Here is a 17,933-nt window from a genome sequence, read left to right as displayed (position 1 = left end):
AGTCGGAAAGAGGGAACGAGAGAGAGGACGGGCGCCACGGTTTAGCGCCATGGCGCCGGCTATATTACAGCATGGCGTCACTTCGATTAAGCCGCGCAATCTAAATGTAAATATTAGCATACGTAATGATCGGGCATAACGCGCATGAGAATAGACGGAGGAGAGACCGGGATCTCTCGGTGGGAGAATCGGGAAGGACAACGGGGAGGAGTTGGTCTTCTCTCGCTAAACTAGACTGTGCGCTACTGGATCCCCTCGCGTGTTACTCCTTATCGCTTCTTCTTCCTCTCTTTCTTCTCGCTTCTGACTACTGCCTACAGTTCAATACCGCCGATTGCGTTCGGCCAACCGCGGATAAATAAATAAATCATGGCGATCGTCGTAGGATTTACGGCGCACCGAAAATTGCACAGAGGCTGCAGTTCCCGGGACAGTGTCGATATTTCTATGAGGCGAGAGTAACTGGGGATCGAAACTCGTTTCGCGATTATCCCGGTGCGGCGAGGGCTCCGTCGGGTTTGGCGTCTCTCGGCAACATCCGGGACACGTTGTTGTCGGAGCCGATGAGAATCGATGTGACAGTCCAATCGACGGGCTCACGGGTCACGGTTTCTTTTCGCGGGACGCGAGTACATAAAAGGGAGAGACGACGACGGAGACGGGGAGACGCGTATTGGTAATCGCGAGGCGGCTTCACCTTCCATCAGCAGGGGGCAACGAGCCCGCCAGACGACCACGACCACGATGACAGTGTTCACCGAGGAACGAACACGCGAATACCAATTTTTACGTGTCGCAACCTCGCGTCGATACAAACTTGATGCATCGCTGATTGCATTAATGTCTGCCGCATTTTTTCAAAGTGTTCGTTCCAACGAGACTGCGGCTCGATAAAATATAAAATATGACTCCGAAACAAATCGTTCGTATCGGCTGAAAAATCCGTGTTACATAGAAATAGCGGAATATAATACTCTGTACATTTTTATGCGCTATTTAATACGGTTTTACGTACATATTTCTTGCTAGTTTCATCGAATCGCGGCTACCGAGAAGTTGCAAAGGAGGAGGCGTGGTAGATTAGTATTTTCGAGAATGTGAAAGGCACGGTCAGGTTCGGTGATTTTGGCATGTTTTCACGAGTACGCTTTAATCCTGAATAACGACCGACCTTCGGGTGAAACGTACCGCGTAATGTGTCGATCCTCGCGTGAATGCCATTAAATTGGCCGCAACGCTCTTTCTATAATAGTCACGTTCGCCCGCTGTAAACTCAGGAATCTACGAACCCTCCGGTTTCAACATAAAAAGAACCCCGTTTTTTTTTTATAACACGGTTGTTTACGATTGTAAGATAATTTTTCGAAAGTGAGATTTCGCTTAGATACTCGCTCCATGAAACTGGATGCCCCGTAGCGTTTTCAATCTATTCATGATAATATGCATTAAAGGATTAATCATTGTCGTTGACAACTGTGTATGTTACTCTACTAAAAATCAGGAATGTTTTTCCGCTCTTTTTTTAGCTCGTTTTGTATCGCAATTTTATCACTAGCTACGCGAGTATTGAGATTGACGCAATTCATCGGAACACGCAGCTTTTTTGGCATCTCATCCGGGCTCGTAACGCGCCAAAGATAAAGAAACGAGGCGCCGCGCGCCGGTGGACCACATGGCTTTCTCTCGGTACAGTCACCGACGGATACTACTAAATAGTGGCAGTACCCGTATAGTCGTTAAAACAGTGAATAGAACCCAGTGGGGTTCAAAACACAGTCGCTGATCGCTCTTTTCGTAGTTAGAAGGAAATTGCATAAGACCTTTCTTGTATCCAGCATCTGTTCAGCGCTGACGACTGTTTTGCTTTGTTTCTTGTTTCGGTGGCAATATATTCTAAAGGGCGTCGAAAATTGCCAACTTGCAACATAAAACTGCTACTCTTTAGGAATTCCTCCTCGGTGGTACAGTTTACGAAATCCATGATCATCGGCCTCTGTATTTGAATTAGCATTTCCGAAACTGGAATTGAAATTTGTATCGGGACCACAGTCCTACATAATTGATGTTGGCGAAAGAATCCGTGGTTGCAAAACCGCGAGAAAAAGGTTGTATAAATGGCGAGAGCGAGTTGTAACGTCCCGCGGAGGGAATATCCGTAAATCGAGGGGTTAAGGAGTGTGGAGAAACGACGGGATGGAAGAATGAAACGAGAAGTACCGCGTGGCTGTCACTGGCTCGCGCTGTACGTATACCAATTAACGTATCCGCGCGGCCGGACCGGCGCGCCATAAAAGCAACATTCAAAGTAGCGGTGGTTGGCGCCAGCCGCCTCTTTTCCTACCCCACGGTCATTCTTTATGGTCTGTACACACATCGCGGCTGAATGAGGATTCTCCTTCTAGCTCCGACTGATTTTCGCTCTCCTTCTCCCTCGCCGTTCTTCTTTTCCTTCTCTCCGCATCTCCGTTGCGGTTATTTTTATTTTACGTCCGAGACGGGCCACTCCGGCGCGCCGCCTTATAATCGATACGCCACCATGCAAGATCTTTCGACCTCGTGATCGAGCTTGGCTCCGCAAAATTTGCAATCAAATTATCTGCGTACGCGTCGTAAAAATAAAATTTAACTCGGATACTTGAAGCATCGACGATAAATTGCTGGTCACGTGAAATTGATCTTCTAAGAGCAAGCCTTGAAGAAGCCTCTGACAATGTGGATTCGAATCGTGTTCCAGGTCTAGACGTGGTGCACGATGTGCCGGCGCAGTTGACCTCCGAGGAAGAAGAGCGAAGCCTAAAACGTAATTGTCAATGGTTCTCCACTAATATAAACGCTACTCCCTTTCGTTCTCAATTAATCTGTATTTCTATTACAGATTTCGGTACGCTTTTGACAGGCAGAACGTCTCAATCGTTGCGTCGCGACGAACCCTCCCCGACTACGATGTACAACAGCGCTTACAACTATCTCGCGACCGGTCGTTTCACTTTCCATCGTAAGAATCTGTATTACTCTTTCTATTTATCGACGTCCACACCTCGCCCGAAGAGCATACAATTCGTCGACGAATCTGGAAGCATCTTGGAAGAGCAGACCATAGATCCCGTGGGCGGTGTCTACCAAAATGCGACGGGTAAACTCTGCGGAGTATGGAGAAGAGTGCCACGAGATTACCGGAAACTGCTTCGGGAAGAGCGGCTTCACGTATCCTTCGTATGGGAACCGTCGTCTACTTTGACCGGACAGTTGTCTCGCTATCGCGCCTTGTCCACGGAACAGTACACTGCCTTGCTCGAACCAACAATGGGAGTGGATCGTTCTCTGATGTCGGGTGCTGGCGCCACGGCTATAGTCTCGGCCTCGTCCGCGTCTGCACCGTCCATCCACGTGTCTCTGGTATTCAACGGTGTCTTTTTACCCAACGACGTGTCCGAAGTTTCCCTGGTGGTCCAGTTAGAACATATGGAGAAGGATTACGTCGTTCTCCGAGAAGAAATTGTGGTGAAGAAACCGTCAAACGAGTTGAATTTTGGAGAAGTCAGAAGTGCTCTCTCTGGTGCGGATCTCAGGTTGCTGACTAGGGGCAAGCTTTCCATCAGCATAATGTCTAGAAAAGACCCTCAGGCACTTCGACTGGCCGGTATAGTGGGACCGCGTGCCAACTGTGAGATGTATCAAACCCTGCTGCTCTCAGAAACGCCTTCGGCAGCTTCGGGATTAGCCTGGGCGTTTCTGGATCGTGCCGGATCACTGCGTTACGGAGTTCAGCTGATCGGATTGGAACAAGAAAGTCCGCTGGTGACCCTAGTTGATGAAGGCGGGAAGCGTCGCACAGAACTCGAGGACTTGACACCTTCCCTCGTCGACGGTCTGGCCAACGGATCTCTAGAACGACCCGGACCTCGTCTGCTCGAGCCTCTGTTCGACGGGGAGCTCTCGGTGGCAGCGGCTTCTCACGTAGGGTCCATGTTACGCGGCCGATTGACGCAGAGGCCTGTGGCCGACGCGAGGGACACGACTGCACCCGTTTTACTCAGAAGATTATCTCAGGAACCCGTCCATCCCGGTCCGGTCGGTCTAGCATGGACCGCAGTAGACCTGGACTGCTCCCTTCACTACGAACTCGAAATCGCTGGTTTCCCTCCAACGTCTTCCAACAATCACGAACCGCGCACGTTCAAGCTCTATCTGGAGACCATGCCATTGTTGGCTCAAGGAGCGCCCGTTGCCAGAAGATTACTCGAAGAGTTTACCGGCTACGTGTTGGAGGGTTCTGTGACCGGGCTCACACCAGTGGAGTTGTATAGGATCGAGTCCGGTATCGGCTTCCTGGAAGTGACCGACAAGCAGACCGAGAAGATTCTCAAGGCTCCGTTCAAGGCCAGAGCGCCGCTCAGCTGTCTTCCTCACTACGCGGACAATGACGTCAATCTGCAACCGCCTATATCGGATATCGAGACCGGTGCCTGCTTCCACGAGACCAGATTCTACGACGAAGGGACCCAGTGGACCTCCAGCACGGATCCTTGTTCCATGTGCCATTGCTATCGCGGACTGGCCCAATGCGACCCAGTACCCTGCCCAGCTCTCACCTGTCCACAGGGCAAACAGCTCAAGCCTGCGCCAGGTCACTGTTGCCCTATCTGCTCGAGTAAGTGACCCGCACGATTCTCATTAAAACATTTAAAAACGCCTATAATCGTCACATATTCGCATGACAAGTTTAATCTCGATAATGTCCAACGGATCGCGACACGAGGAATCATATTAGACTTTACTCGCGCGACGCATGAAAGTAATCGCATATAATTAGTTACGCCTATTCCGTCTAAATTACACGCGACTACTTATCGATCAAGCTGTTTCGCAGCTGATTCGATTCGAGCTGTCGTTGTCCGATTTTTCTCATTTACCGGGAAACGTTTGACGATCGATCATACGCTGAAGTCTCGGTTGTCAACCGAGCTGGTTTCCAATCGTTTACGTATCGGAAACCAAGGATAGCGATAAATTTCATAATTTGCTGATATTAGAAATTCATAAGGCGCAGAGAAAATTATGAAATTTCATTTTGTAATACTATAAGATCAAAGTACTGTTGCTTATGGAATTTCCTTGGAATTGGTTGGATCAGGTCCAGGGATCAATATGAACGCGACAGGGAAGAACGTGAGCTCTGTCACGCGGGGCTGCACCCTCGCTGGCCAGTTTCATCTACCGGGAGCATCGTGGCACCCCTATCTGCCACCGGTGGGATTCGATACCTGCGCCGTCTGCACGTGTGACGTAAGTTTGCAAATGTCACTGCCTTATTCTTTAGCAAGTCGATTCACAGTCGCTAATAAAAAATCGTTACGCGTATGTACAAACGGCGTAGATAAATTTTTATAAACGCGTTTGGAATTTATCGTCTCGATCGCTTAGCATATTTATTCTTTGTTTATCTGTACGTTCACTCGCCGCGTTTCGTAACCATCTCAGCATCGGCGCCGATCCTGCGAGACATATTATAACGACGGGGTCATAAAAGGCGCGAACGAAAAATTCCATCAGGGCACGGAGAATGCAGTTACTGCTCTCCGGCGTTGCGTCGAGTCATGGAAAGAAAGAGCAAGCGGCGATCGGCGACAGACCTTTCTACATAAATAGATATTAGCGAATTGCTCGAAGTCATGCCCTCGGACACGTTGCATCGACCGAGTCATGTTCGTTACTCGGAGATAAGACGCGCGTTTTGATCCGCGGCTTGTCACTCGAATCGCGCTCGATCGAACCGGCTCCGTGCGTATTACGCCGAACCACAACGAAACGAACAAGGAATCGACGCGTACCGAGTGTCCCGATTTAAACGAGATACCGATTGCTCAATTATTCCCGGCAAATTTCCATTGGCTCGTTTGAGAACTTTGTACGCGTGTATCTTTATTCCTACGCTTCCTGTCGATTCATCATTCGGAAACGTTAAAGAGATTAATAAAGCCGGACGGGGAAAAAAGGAGCGGCCTTAGCGCGAACGCGTCGACCGAGGATGCATCCCATTTATCTTACAGGCCATGACGTTGGAGGTAAAGTGTCCGCGGGTGCAGTGCCCGCCGTTGGACTGCGACGAGAAGACCGCGTTCAGACCCAGCAAGAAGGCATGCTGCAGGCAGTGCCCGGCGACGACGCCGAGCACCTTGAACGCGGCCGACGCGACGCGTCTACCGCGGGACCAGGCGGCGCCAGAAGGCACCAGGCGTACAGCAGAGGAGATACTAGCTGCCGGCGGGTGCAAGTATCCCTTCGGTGGTCCTTACGAAAACGGGATGGAATGGCATCCGCGGGTTCACTCCCACGGAGAGATGAAATGCGTCAAATGCAGGTGCAAGGTGAGAATCTCCTTTTGTAACTTGCAATTTAAATGAGAAACTGGTCCGATGTATAAATAAATCATAATGAAATAGTTAATTATTATTTGATCGATCGTTTTCGTGTTCTCCCGATTTTTGTAAAGTGTCTTGGCGTAACTAATTGTATGCAGCTATTAGAAATCAACGACTCGTATCTCGTAGGCGTCATACGGTGATTGATTTCTATGTAAATTAATTAATTAATTATTAGAATAAATCGAGACTGCTCTGCTACGTATCAGATTTCTTTTATAGTCGAAACGAAAATTTCTGTCCGAAGGAATGTGAGAAATCCCTTCGGTCGAGTTTATCTAAAATCTCGAAGCATTTCGGAGACTGTAAATGTGTAATTCGAGAGTTTAAAATTCGAATCACGCGTCCAAGGAAGCGCCTCGAGGCCATCGGCTGTCGGCTGGCAAGGGGAACGCCGCTAAAGCCGATCGGAGATTCTTCGTGGTCGGTCCACCGACGTTTTTTCTTTGTTCCGCGCGCGATAACTGCGACGGAGATGAGATCGCGTCGCGTCGCACCGTCGCGCCTGGAAACGCTTTTGCGGCCACCGATCGGTATCGCTTCGTACGATTTCTATACGAATTTCGGAAAATCTTAGCTCGTCGTCCCGGAGAGGAAGTCGGTCGTTTCGGTTTACGGTCGTCGAGCGATTAAATCGATACGTGTACGCGTGAAATAATAATCCAGCACGGGCGCAGTAAAATATTCGTATGGCAACAATAAATTATTCCCTTTTTTTTGACTCTCGGGGAACTAGTAACGCGAGATCGTCACGGTACTTTATTCGACAAGTGCGACAATTTCCGGTTTACACGATCGCTCTTAACCCCTCATCAGCCGCATTCCGCTCGTGCCTCGAGTTACTTCCCGACACTATCCCCGACCATCTGTACCTATCTACTACCTTATCCTTACTAGACGGGTAGGATAATCTTAAAATAACTTGCACAACAGTGGCGGAATGTTATCGACGAATTTTGAACAGATTCTAGAAAATAGTATTTGGAGCGACGGATATAAAAGTCGCGGTTCATTATGCGAAGGTCGCTGAAAAAACTTGACTTGAATTCGGTACGCGCGCGTATTCCACTCGTTAGAAGGCTCGGTAGCCTCGTTGCGATATCCAGACACGGCCACGACCAGAAACATTTAAGGAGAAAACCTTTAACTGGTCTCGGTTCGACTGGGCCGACCATTAAAAGGGTCCATCCATTACGATGAAAATGGAACGCGGTCGAACCAACGAGAAAAAGTATTTCGCGAGCTTCTCTCGGAAAAATCAATTGCTATTTGTTAAATAATCAAACGAACGGACAAGTAGTTTCGCATGACGATTCTGTATTCTCTTGTATATGAATCGTGGTGATCTTTTTTGTTCACAGAACGGCGAGGTGAGATGCGATAGAAAGCGGTGTACACGGGCACTGTGCAACCAGATGAGACGCGGCGAGTACGTGGGCGACGGGGACGACTGCTGCACGGTACAGTGTCGCCGGGCCAGGCGTCATCATCGTAACAACCATCATCCAGCTCGGCATTCCGTGACGCCGCGCGAGCTAAGCTGAGTAACCCCCCAGTTGTCGCTGCGAAGCCTCCTTCGAACAGTATCGCCCTAGTCCAAGGAAACCGGGCCTCGTTTCTCTCTGCAGTCAGCGAATTCAGCCGTGTTGTTATTATTCTCGCTGGATTTTCCTCGAGGCGATTCGAAAAGGAAGACGTGAGGCAAGTGACGGGGAGAGCATCGGATAAGGGTTGGAGTCTCTAGATGTCTATTACAAATATACAATTGTGTTAGTTGAGAAAAGATCGGCGGAAGATGGTAATCAATGAAACGAAGAGATTCGTCGCAGGAAGCTGTAATAATAAGAGAGCGTAACGATAAACGAAGAAGGAACATGGATCGTTCTCGTCAGACGATATTCTTATTATTCCCGTCGCTTGCACGGTTATTCGCTGCAGAGTCCCTCGGGGCACCCACAACCAGACGTTTATTAATCAATTGGCTCTCGTTAACGGATCAACGGACCGGAAGCCAACCGCTCTCTATCATCGAGTGACCTCTCGCATGCACGCATATGCACGCATGCATATTTGTACATACGCGCGCGACCGAATGAGAAACTGAAAGTACTGTTTGATCAAAGTTTACTTCAAACACTTTGGAGACACCAAATTTCGACCTACCGTTCAAATGCTCCGGTTGTTCGAAACACAGTACGATGGCTGTGCTCGCAGAGATGGCGAAACAAGAGACGAGGTGAAAAAACGGGCGAGAAGGCACAGGGCGAAAGGTACGAACCTGGGGAAAATTTAGAGTCGTGGTGGTGTGAATGCAGAGCCCTACTATAGCCACCAACCTCACCGAGTTACCCAGCAACCAAAGAAGACTGAAGAACCTCCGATGGTGGCATCAGTTGTCATTAGAGCGCGAGAACGTGCCGAACGTTACAAACACTGTATTAAATTCAACTTGACGTTGCTTAGAATCACCCTCACCGTCATTCTTCTCATCGATATTCACTTTATCGATCATCACTTTACTTTTCGTCATCGTTCATTCTCATTTATCGTGTTCATTCTCATCGTAAGCTTCATTATTACTTATATATAATACTTCATGATATTTCTATTACAATTTTCAATAGTATAATTACTACAGCTACTGTTTATCGCTATGTCGACATGTATATCCATTAATCCCGATTGTTATTGTTAATATCGACCTGTAATCTCATCGTGATTCGGCTTCTTCTTTTTTTAACTTTTAAGCCTATTTATTCTTAGGTTGTTTTAAGTTATTCAATGGCGATCTCTGATCGTAATCAAATTTTGCAATTGTACTTTCGCAAAAGGTCGAATTTCTGCAAGTGTATCCAATCTGTACATTGATTCGGGTTAGGGCCGGGAGTCGGGATCGCCTTTATTGCACCACGTTACCGTGTTAGGATGAGTGTGGAGGAATGCATCAGTTTTTTATGCGTATGTCAGTAGAATAAAAGATAAAAGTTTCGATCAGAGAATGAAACAGAGTAGCCTGACAGTTTACAAAGACCCAGTCTCTTCTTCTCTACATCATCGTCCGCGAATACGAGCGACGAAGGAAAACTATAAAAAAAAAGAAACGCAGTGCGGTTGAACTCGGACGAGTTCGGACACTACCTAGTCACTGATTCGTCGTTCAGTGCATTCCTTTACGATCTAGTCTAAACGTCCGTTTGGACAAGAGCTTGCAGAAATCATGCGATGCGATCCGATCGCCGATGAAAGATGAGAAGAAAACAGGGGGTAGCAGCTTTTTACACGACAGCTGGCAGGCCTACTTGGTTTCGACACTTTTTGATACCTTCGGAACTCTTTTCGGTAGCGTGCGTGCATTGCCGAAAGAACGAGGCTACAAACTGTGCGTGCGTGTGTATATGTATGTGTATGTCAAACTCGTGTGTTTTACATAGTGAGCAGGTGAGAGGAACGAACAGTGTGCGATGAACGAAGCTAACGAGTGCCTGTTTTTTCCCACCTCGATGAAACTCGAAGGTAAATGTGCATTCTTTGATCATTCGTCGAATATCGTTCGACATCGTGCCTTGATAATCGTGAGATTACAGATTCTCTAACGATAGTCGAACAAATATTTGGTAGAGGCCTTAATCGAACGACGTTGATATTTTTTTGTACATATCTAGGCGCTTGTAATACATAACGAGAATCACGACTATCATTAACGAGTTATCAGTTATTATTAATAGTATTTATATACAAGTAATTGTATAACCTCTTGTCGTATCGTCGAACTCGTAGACGGTTCGTCGATGCTTATCAATATTAATAATTATTTTATTTTATTATTACTATTATTATTATAATATTGTTATTATACATACAAATATTATCTTGACGGTTATTTAAAGTCATCCCCCGTTCTTTGTTTACGTGTCTATTTAAGTAGGAAGAAGGAAAACGTTTTTAATGCCAACAGACAGCAATGTATCGTCCTGAGAATGCATTAAGCTTGCCTTACTCTTCTTTTTCTTATTTTACTAATCGATCGAATTGTCGTTGCCGATTTCTTTGGAAAAGTATATACGCTGTTCGATAGTGCCAAAACTGGCGCGAAGAAATATCGCAATAATCGGTCGACTGATTGTGCCTTTGTCGTTACAATTTTTTAAAGCTTTGCAACGACGTCGATTTATAAACGATTTACCACGTGAAAACCTCGATTTCTATAGTGCCTTAAGAAAATTGTCAAGAGCAGCAGGGAGTTGGTAGAAAAATTGTGCTTGAGTGTAAAATATCGTAGACTAACAACAAGTATTTGGAAATCGCACGATCGATTGAAATTGTTGATTTCAAGTACATGTTAATTGATGTTCGTAGATTTGGCTGAGATTCTGTGTTGTGCCAACGTGATCGTAAATCGAATCGTGCGCGTAATTTGTTCAGTAACGAATCATGGATAAAGGAAACGAAAGTGAAAGACTGGGAGAATGAGGAGCGTGTAATTAATTGTTGACATTGCTAATCGATGCAATAAAACGTCCAACTGAATATAAGCAAACTGACTACATTAGAAGTAATTGTATGCCAATTTCAGTATTTCCATTAATAAACAAATACGCTTGATCGAGTCTCGTTTGCGTGTCCGGTGTGTTGACTTTTGAAGCACCCGACATTGTCGATTTCATATTTGTTTCTTAATAAAACACCCGTTGCATCGCAACCAGTAAAACATCGGTGGAGGTCATAGGAATTACAAGAATATGTAATATGTTTATCTGTAAGATGTAGGATACTGACAATTGTATTAAATATAATCACTCCAAACAGCTCGGTAATTTATTGATAAACGCGATGCGATTACAAATTTCATACAATTCTTGTTTTCTTAACTGCAACATTTGTACAACAGCTTGACGAACGTTTGATTTAAAGCATGTTTCTGGCTTATTCATTACAGCCTTGAAATTGTTGCATGCTTTAAACCCTCGTCGAAAGCATGTAGAAACAAATCAACCTTCTCCGGAGTAGCATTGATTCCTAGCAATCCAACTCGAAAAATCTTACCCATTGTAGGTCCTAAGCCTCGAGCAATTTCGACCTGGTACCTATAGAAAAGCGATTGTAGCGCAATAATTACAATTATGAATTGCATTTACTCACTTGTCCATGGCTCGTTGCGAAATGATCTTATCATCGATGCCAGGCGGCACCTCTACGGAGACCACCGTCGACAGTTGATACTGTGGAAGTTTCACGTAGAGCCGAAGGCCCCGTAATTCAAGACCCTTCCTTAATCTGGCAGCTGAGACTGCATTTCTGGCCCAGCATTCTTGAAGTCCTTTTTCTGCCAATTCCGCCAGCGCCTCGCGAAGACCGTAAATGAGCGTTGCGCTCATAGTATGATGGTAAACGCGGTCATTGTTACCGAAACATTTCCAATACACGCCGAGAATATTTAAATCCCAGTAAAAGGAGATAGGCTTCGTCTTTCGGCGAAACAGTTTCTGCCTGTTGCAAAATAAAAAGACATGTCCACAAAGGAAAGATCGTAATGACCAGAAATTAATAGTAATAATATGGAATCGATAGAGGAAAAAAGTTTCGTAGATAATATGGTGTAAGTGGGTAAAAGTAGGTCTTCTCTTAATAGACGGGTACTCCGTGACGAACAATGCCGGCGAGTCAATTTGAAAGCCATAAGAGAGTGTCATCGAATAAAAATTCCTCGGCCGTCCACGGTTATGAATCACGTAGCGACCGAATGGGCCGGCGAGTCATAGATGACCTTACGCATTTGATTGATATTCCGAGTGGAGCACCGCGAGAGTCCCGATTCTCAGGCGCAAGGCTTGCGGTCAGGACAAGAAAACCGCGATGCGTTTACGTACTCTGCCCGTGAGTTGAACGAGACAGGAGCGAGACCTGGACAGGCACCAAGACCCTTTTGACTCGCCGCGTAAGCCACGTCTACGTCCCAAGAATCCATAAAGAACGGCTCGCCGCCAAGCGAAGCAACCGTGTCAACGATAAGAAGAGCATTATATCTGCAAGAATTTATTATTATCCGTCAACTCGGAATTCTTATCCCATCGAACCTTTTAATTATACCTGCGAACTAATGTACCGTAACCTTCCAATGGTTGTTTAACTCCAGTGGAAGTTTCCGCGTGAACCATGAAAACTACATCTGGCCTATGCTTCTCCAAGGCAGTTTTCAGTTGTTCTAAAGTGATGCCCACGTTATGTTCTGTTTCAAGCAGTCTCACCTACGTTTTGAAAAGATTCGTAGACAATTCGCATCGAACTTCAACTTGAACGAAAATGGACCTACGTTCGCACCGAGTCGGTTGGCCATGTCAGCCGCTCGTTCACCCCAAAGTCCACATTTGACGATCAGTATAGTGTCACCGGGTTCCAGTAGATTTACTAAACAAGCCTCCATGCCACCATGACCCGACGCGCTTATCGCCAAAGTAAGTCTGTTCTTAGTTTGAAACACATATTGAAGTCCAGCTTTGATTTCGTCCATTAACTATAAGTCGACGATTGCTTTTAAAAAAACCTGCCGGTTTCCACGTTCTAATGCTTCCCAACAACGAAAACGTAAAACCGAATACCTGACAAAATTCTGGATGCAGATGATTGATAACTTGATTCTGCAAGGACCGAAGAACTCGCTCGGAACAATTCGTCGGTCCAGGACTCATTAAAGTTTTTACCGGTATTTGGAGTTTAGATCTCAGTACCTCCGGTGGCTGCTTGTACACAGCCAATTGGTCCCATTCGCGATACATTTCCATTTTAAAGACGAGTAATGAAGAATAAATCGCTCTACGTTATTTGATAATTCTGTAGCATCCTCTTTCTTTATCCGTGATTCGATTTTATTTTCGGTTTCACTTTGATATCAACTGCCGACTATATTACTCTGTTTGGGCTGGTACTGTACGGCATACTGAAGTCTGTTGAATAATCTGTTGGTTTTATAATACGTCGCGTCTCGCCGTCGTGATAAGTAATGACGATTGTAAGAAATTTCCATTGCCTACGACGCGCATCTAAGATGCTCATATCTAATAAGATAAGCATAGTATTTTTATAGTAATATTAAAAACATTAGTTAATAGTTGTAAAATAACTTGCCAAGGGAAAGAGGTAAAAACATGATGGAATCCATGAGATACTTGCTATTGAATCAGTTTGATATACGAAGAAACACCTTTATTAGGATGTGGAAATAACATGATACGGTGTTTAATTTTGATAACCCTTGTAGTCGCAGTTTATGTAAATAAGAATATTGCAAATCATACTTACAGATTAACCTATTAATATTCTTAAATGCATTATGAAGTAAAAGTACAGAGGGAAAGTGGGATTAAAGATAAGGTGCTTTATTCTTAAATAGACAACGGAACGAGAAAGATTCATTCATATGTACGTAATGATAGTGCTTCCACCTGTTTGATGCTTATATACTCTCGCTTGTACAGTTATCATACTAATCTAAAAAGTCATTGTTACGGTACACTTTGCTATTTGATAAACTGACAGAGCACTGTCCATGTTCTATTTATACAAAACCTGTTACAATTGCAAATATTTATTCACAGCCTTATTGAAATGTTTTATTTAGTATCTCGTCGACAAATGAAAAAAGATAAGAGGGTATCCTTGAATAAATATAAAGCGATTGGAATTATCTATTATTCAATCAACTATGCGTGTTGGTCCCAAGACGAATCGTGCGGGATTTCTTGAAATTAATGTTGCAATAGTTTTAGTGTAAAAAGTGGGGCAAGTTAAAGGGCTGACTCAGGCTCCGCCGAGTGATAAAACGTGCTAATGGAAAAAATGAATGCGTGTCTAAATGCTTTTTGTTCCCGCGGTGGACCTGCTATTAGCTTTCTAAATACGATGAGTCGCTATCAGATCCGCCTCGGGTTACGTTTATCAACTCTTTTCATGTCCACCTAGCAGGCGCGTTCATCAAGGCCTCTGCCTCGCACGTGTTTCCAAGCTTCCAAGCGTGTGACTATGAAAACCGTAAAAACCAAAAGTGCATTACAGTAATCGTTTCGTATATAAAAATAATAACAATAAGGTAAAAAAGGAAACTGAGGGTGTCAGGCATGGAAACAAGCTAGGAAACCAAGTGAAGAAAGAAATTTTTAGTTGAAATATTTTTAATTACAATTCTACAGTAAATAATTCTGCGTTTATACGTAAAAAGAATCGATTTAGTCTAGGGTTTTACATAGTAAGAACAAATTCCTTCGTGCGCATTCGAGCCTCATAACGGAATGCTGGCACGGAATTCCTTTCGCTGGAATACAAAGGAACTACGCGTACATTACCGTATCGAGAAAGGGATTTTAAAACCCGAAGTTTTATGCCGATTAGACAAATCAACAAACATGCAAATCCGACAAGGGTCAAGTTCGGTTGCTCGACATCTTCCCCTTCCTGTTCCTCCACCCATCAAGTTCCCTTTTCGTTCTTTCTCAAGCGACTCAGTACTCTTTTCATCTTCCTTTTGTGTTCTCCCCTCGTGAGATCCCGGCGTTTAACTAGCTCTCTCAGCAGTAAACGAGTAAATGCCTTTCCATAAACGTGAAATTGATCGAAACGACCGCAAAGTCGAAAGAAATCAAATTTTCGCCTCTACATAAAAAATCTTCGAAGTAAAGCCTGAAATAAAAAGCGTAAAATTCGACCGATGGCCAACCGTACTCAAGGAGTATATACATATACGCGCAATCATAAATCGAGCGCTTGTGTTTGCGATGGGTTCGGGTCTGGTGGTAACCGGACCACGACATTCATACAGGAACGAGAGATCGTGCGTGACTGGTCGGTCAGTCGGTTTACAAGCGAAGCGAAGAGGAGAAGAGAAGAGGAACGCGCGGTCGTGTGCGTGCTCCCCAACCTGCTGGTACATATGTGTCGCGGAGTTTAGCGTGGTGTTGAACGGGCGTGCACGTGCGCTACCGCAGCTACGTTTTCCCTGTCTGTGTGCGCCACGCTCCCGACCCGACTCCCGAGAGCCAGGAGACAACGAAACAATGGAACGACGGTCCGGGTCTGAGTCTGAGTAGCGAGGCGAGCGGGTGGATTTCTCGTACTTGGACTTGCTCGTTCGTTCGCGTTATTACTATTACATCGACGAAACCGTAAGCGAATGGACGGATGGACGGACGAGGATTTCTGAAGACGGTTTTCACTGTTTTCAGGCTCCCGGCTTCGAGAAACCGCTTGCTCTCGACTGCCCCCTGGCGTACTTGTTTCTCAGTAGAGGCCGGGTCGCGGCCAAGGAGGAACGCTTTGTGTGTCGAACTCGAAAGAAAGATTCGTTAACGACACACGCATCGAGTGCTTATTCTCGTGCTTTCCTACAGGATGTACGAACCACGGGAGAATTGATCAAGGCGCATGACGTTCGACGAAGTGTTTGTATTTTTAAACCGCGCGTGAGAATCGTCGATCGATAGTGGATCACAGTAGTCAAGGAAACGCACGAATCGTCCCGGCGACCAGAGTCCAGTGTGTTTTGGTTAAGTGTTTATGACCGGGGTGAATGATTTTCGTGCGAAATCGGTATCGTTCGTCGATCCTCGGCCCGTCGAAGAGGAATCGTACAGGCGACTCGCGGGATTCTCGTAATCGTCGACTGGTTGTCACACCGGTGGTCATTGCCTCTCGATGGATCGGGAACACGCGTAAATAAGTGAATCGAATAAGTGTTTCGAGTTGTGGTGATCGAAGAAATCGGACGCGGGCTACATAGTGTCGTCTCGCTCTTTTCATCTCCTCGCATTCCCTGCGAGCAACCCGTGTCCCTATCTTCGTTTCGCGATCCTCTCTCTCGGCTCGTCTCTCCTCGTTGCTCCTTTCCCTGCTCCATTCCTCGGTCGACCGGTCTCCGAAGGGGGCGTGCTTGGCCACATTCAACAATGAGCGAACGCAAAACTATCTAAGCACGAGGCGCGAACGAATGGTTCCCCGTGTTTTCTGGCTGTGTGTGGGCTCGATCCGCGTGCGTGAAACGATCGCCTCCACATATTTTCCCCTATTTCGGATGGATTCGCAACAGCCGATGATTTAACGAGACCAGGATCGTCCTTTGAGGGATCGCACCGCTTCTCCGCGAGGTAAGCGCAAAGCCTACATACCTACGTCGTTACTACATACGTACTTGTTCTTTTATCTCGCGTGAACCCCGTCTTCCTTTTTTAATACGATATCGTCGGGTCTTGAGCACACTCGAACGTTTCAATTGACTTTATAAAAGCCAACTGATTTGAGAATAATGAGACTCGTAAAACGCGTCCTGCATGTTTTCGTGTTAATCCTATCAACGTTAAACTGTCAAATTATCCGTCTACAAAGTCCTTTTCGTACGAACTTGCTAGGATTTCTCTCCTCACGTACAGCAAGACTTTTCTTTCTCTTTGTGCGGCGGGATACGTACTTGGATACATAGCTAGATTCATAATCTTCGAGCCTATAGGTATCGCGTTCCCATTTCGAAATACCATTACTCCGTGTGATAGATCGTGAGAAACGTTACAGGCAATGGAACGAGCGCGTAGTTATCGGTCTCGGTAATATTGACAGGCTAGAGAAATGAACCACCCCGCATTACCACTTTTTCTCCTCTCTCATTCTCCTCCGGATAATCCGAGTATCTAATTAGCCGAATAATCGAGTTCCGACACGTGTCCGAAGGTGTATGGGCTTTACCCGATTGGACACGGGCTCGAGAGGCACCCTACTCAGGTTTAATTCAGGATGAAACGGAATAGAATTCAGGCGTGACGCGTAAGAAGCCTTCCAAAGGGATTTGAAAAACGTGTTTTCGAGCTTTGGAACTCGCCAAGTATTTTCGGTATATGTACACAGTCGAAAACTGAGGGAATCGACATGATCGGGTGGCCCTTTCGGCAGTCGCCGTCGGTCGTTGGACGAGTTCCAAAAATACTTACCGGCGACCGCCGAAAATATGCGTATGTTCACGGTCGGCACACGCGCGGGACATACCGGAAATAATATTTCAGTACTTACGTACGTGGAACCGTGTGTTTTTGATCGCGCTCGATGGCGTACTTGGCTCTTGCCCTTGCGAACGGTCATGGTGATATTGATAAGGGACTTTACAAACGGAATTCCGTCGAACTGAAGATCTTTGCTTATTATTGTTAACGATACGCGTACTTGTATTAGGATAAAAAATTTAACCGTTTCTATCGTTAGAGAACATCGAACATCCTTGATAATTCTTAAACACCGAGAAAATGATGCAATGGCTCAGAGATTTTTGGATGTCTGAATAGATAATCGGAAATCAATGGTAGATAGATCGCGTATCAGGATATATTGAATGAAACTATTGATGAATACAAATTTTGTAGACGTTTCTCCAAATATTTACCAAGTTGAATTCGATCGTTAAATCTCGCGAGTCCGTACGATACGACAGTTTACCCTGGCCTGTTCGCCAGTTCAGTTTTGAGCTCTCGAAAATCTGCGTAG

At 45.6% G+C, this 17,933-nt stretch overlaps 3 protein-coding genes across 4 annotated transcripts in view; 2 read left to right on the top strand and 1 right to left on the bottom strand.

The window, feature by feature from the left end:
- The window catches only part of sog (chordin short gastrulation), a 58,750-nt gene extending 47,721 nt beyond the window's left edge, over positions 1–11,029 (top strand). For both annotated transcript variants that reach the window (XM_018032129.2, XM_018032130.2), the window contains 5 exons: positions 2,735–2,800; positions 2,876–4,651; positions 5,135–5,286; positions 6,051–6,368; positions 7,784–11,029. In XM_018032129.2, coding sequence (XP_017887618.1) covers positions 2,735–2,800; positions 2,876–4,651; positions 5,135–5,286; positions 6,051–6,368; positions 7,784–7,966 — 2,495 coding nt within the window. In that variant the 3' untranslated portion in view covers positions 7,967–11,029. The remainder of the gene's footprint in view (positions 1–2,734; positions 2,801–2,875; positions 4,652–5,134; positions 5,287–6,050; positions 6,369–7,783) is intronic.
- A 183-nt stretch (positions 11,030–11,212) lies between these two features.
- Positions 11,213–13,380, bottom strand: Agxt (Alanine-glyoxylate aminotransferase). Its single transcript, XM_018032131.2, has 6 exons — positions 13,019–13,380; positions 12,733–12,933; positions 12,510–12,667; positions 12,290–12,445; positions 11,562–11,909; positions 11,213–11,506 (listed from the first exon to the last, which is right to left on the bottom strand). Exons 1-6 carry the CDS (start codon positions 13,199–13,201, stop codon positions 11,353–11,355), a joined length of 1,200 nt encoding a protein of 399 aa, XP_017887620.1. The 5' UTR covers positions 13,202–13,380; the 3' UTR covers positions 11,213–11,352.
- A 2,213-nt stretch (positions 13,381–15,593) lies between these two features.
- Positions 15,594–17,933, top strand: part of LOC108629484 (rho guanine nucleotide exchange factor 10) — a 34,125-nt gene continuing 31,785 nt past the window's right edge. The window contains exon 1 of the mRNA XM_018032193.2: positions 15,594–16,552. The gene's annotated coding sequence lies outside the window, so the exon portion shown is untranslated. The remainder of the gene's footprint in view (positions 16,553–17,933) is intronic.

Source organism: Ceratina calcarata, unplaced genomic scaffold (genome assembly GCF_001652005.2).
Source record: "Ceratina calcarata isolate Rehan_Ccalc_2016 unplaced genomic scaffold, ASM165200v1 scaffold569.2, whole genome shotgun sequence".
Lineage (NCBI taxonomy): Eukaryota > Metazoa > Arthropoda > Insecta > Hymenoptera > Apidae > Ceratina > Ceratina calcarata.
This window is presented reverse-complemented; position numbering and strand designations above follow the sequence as displayed.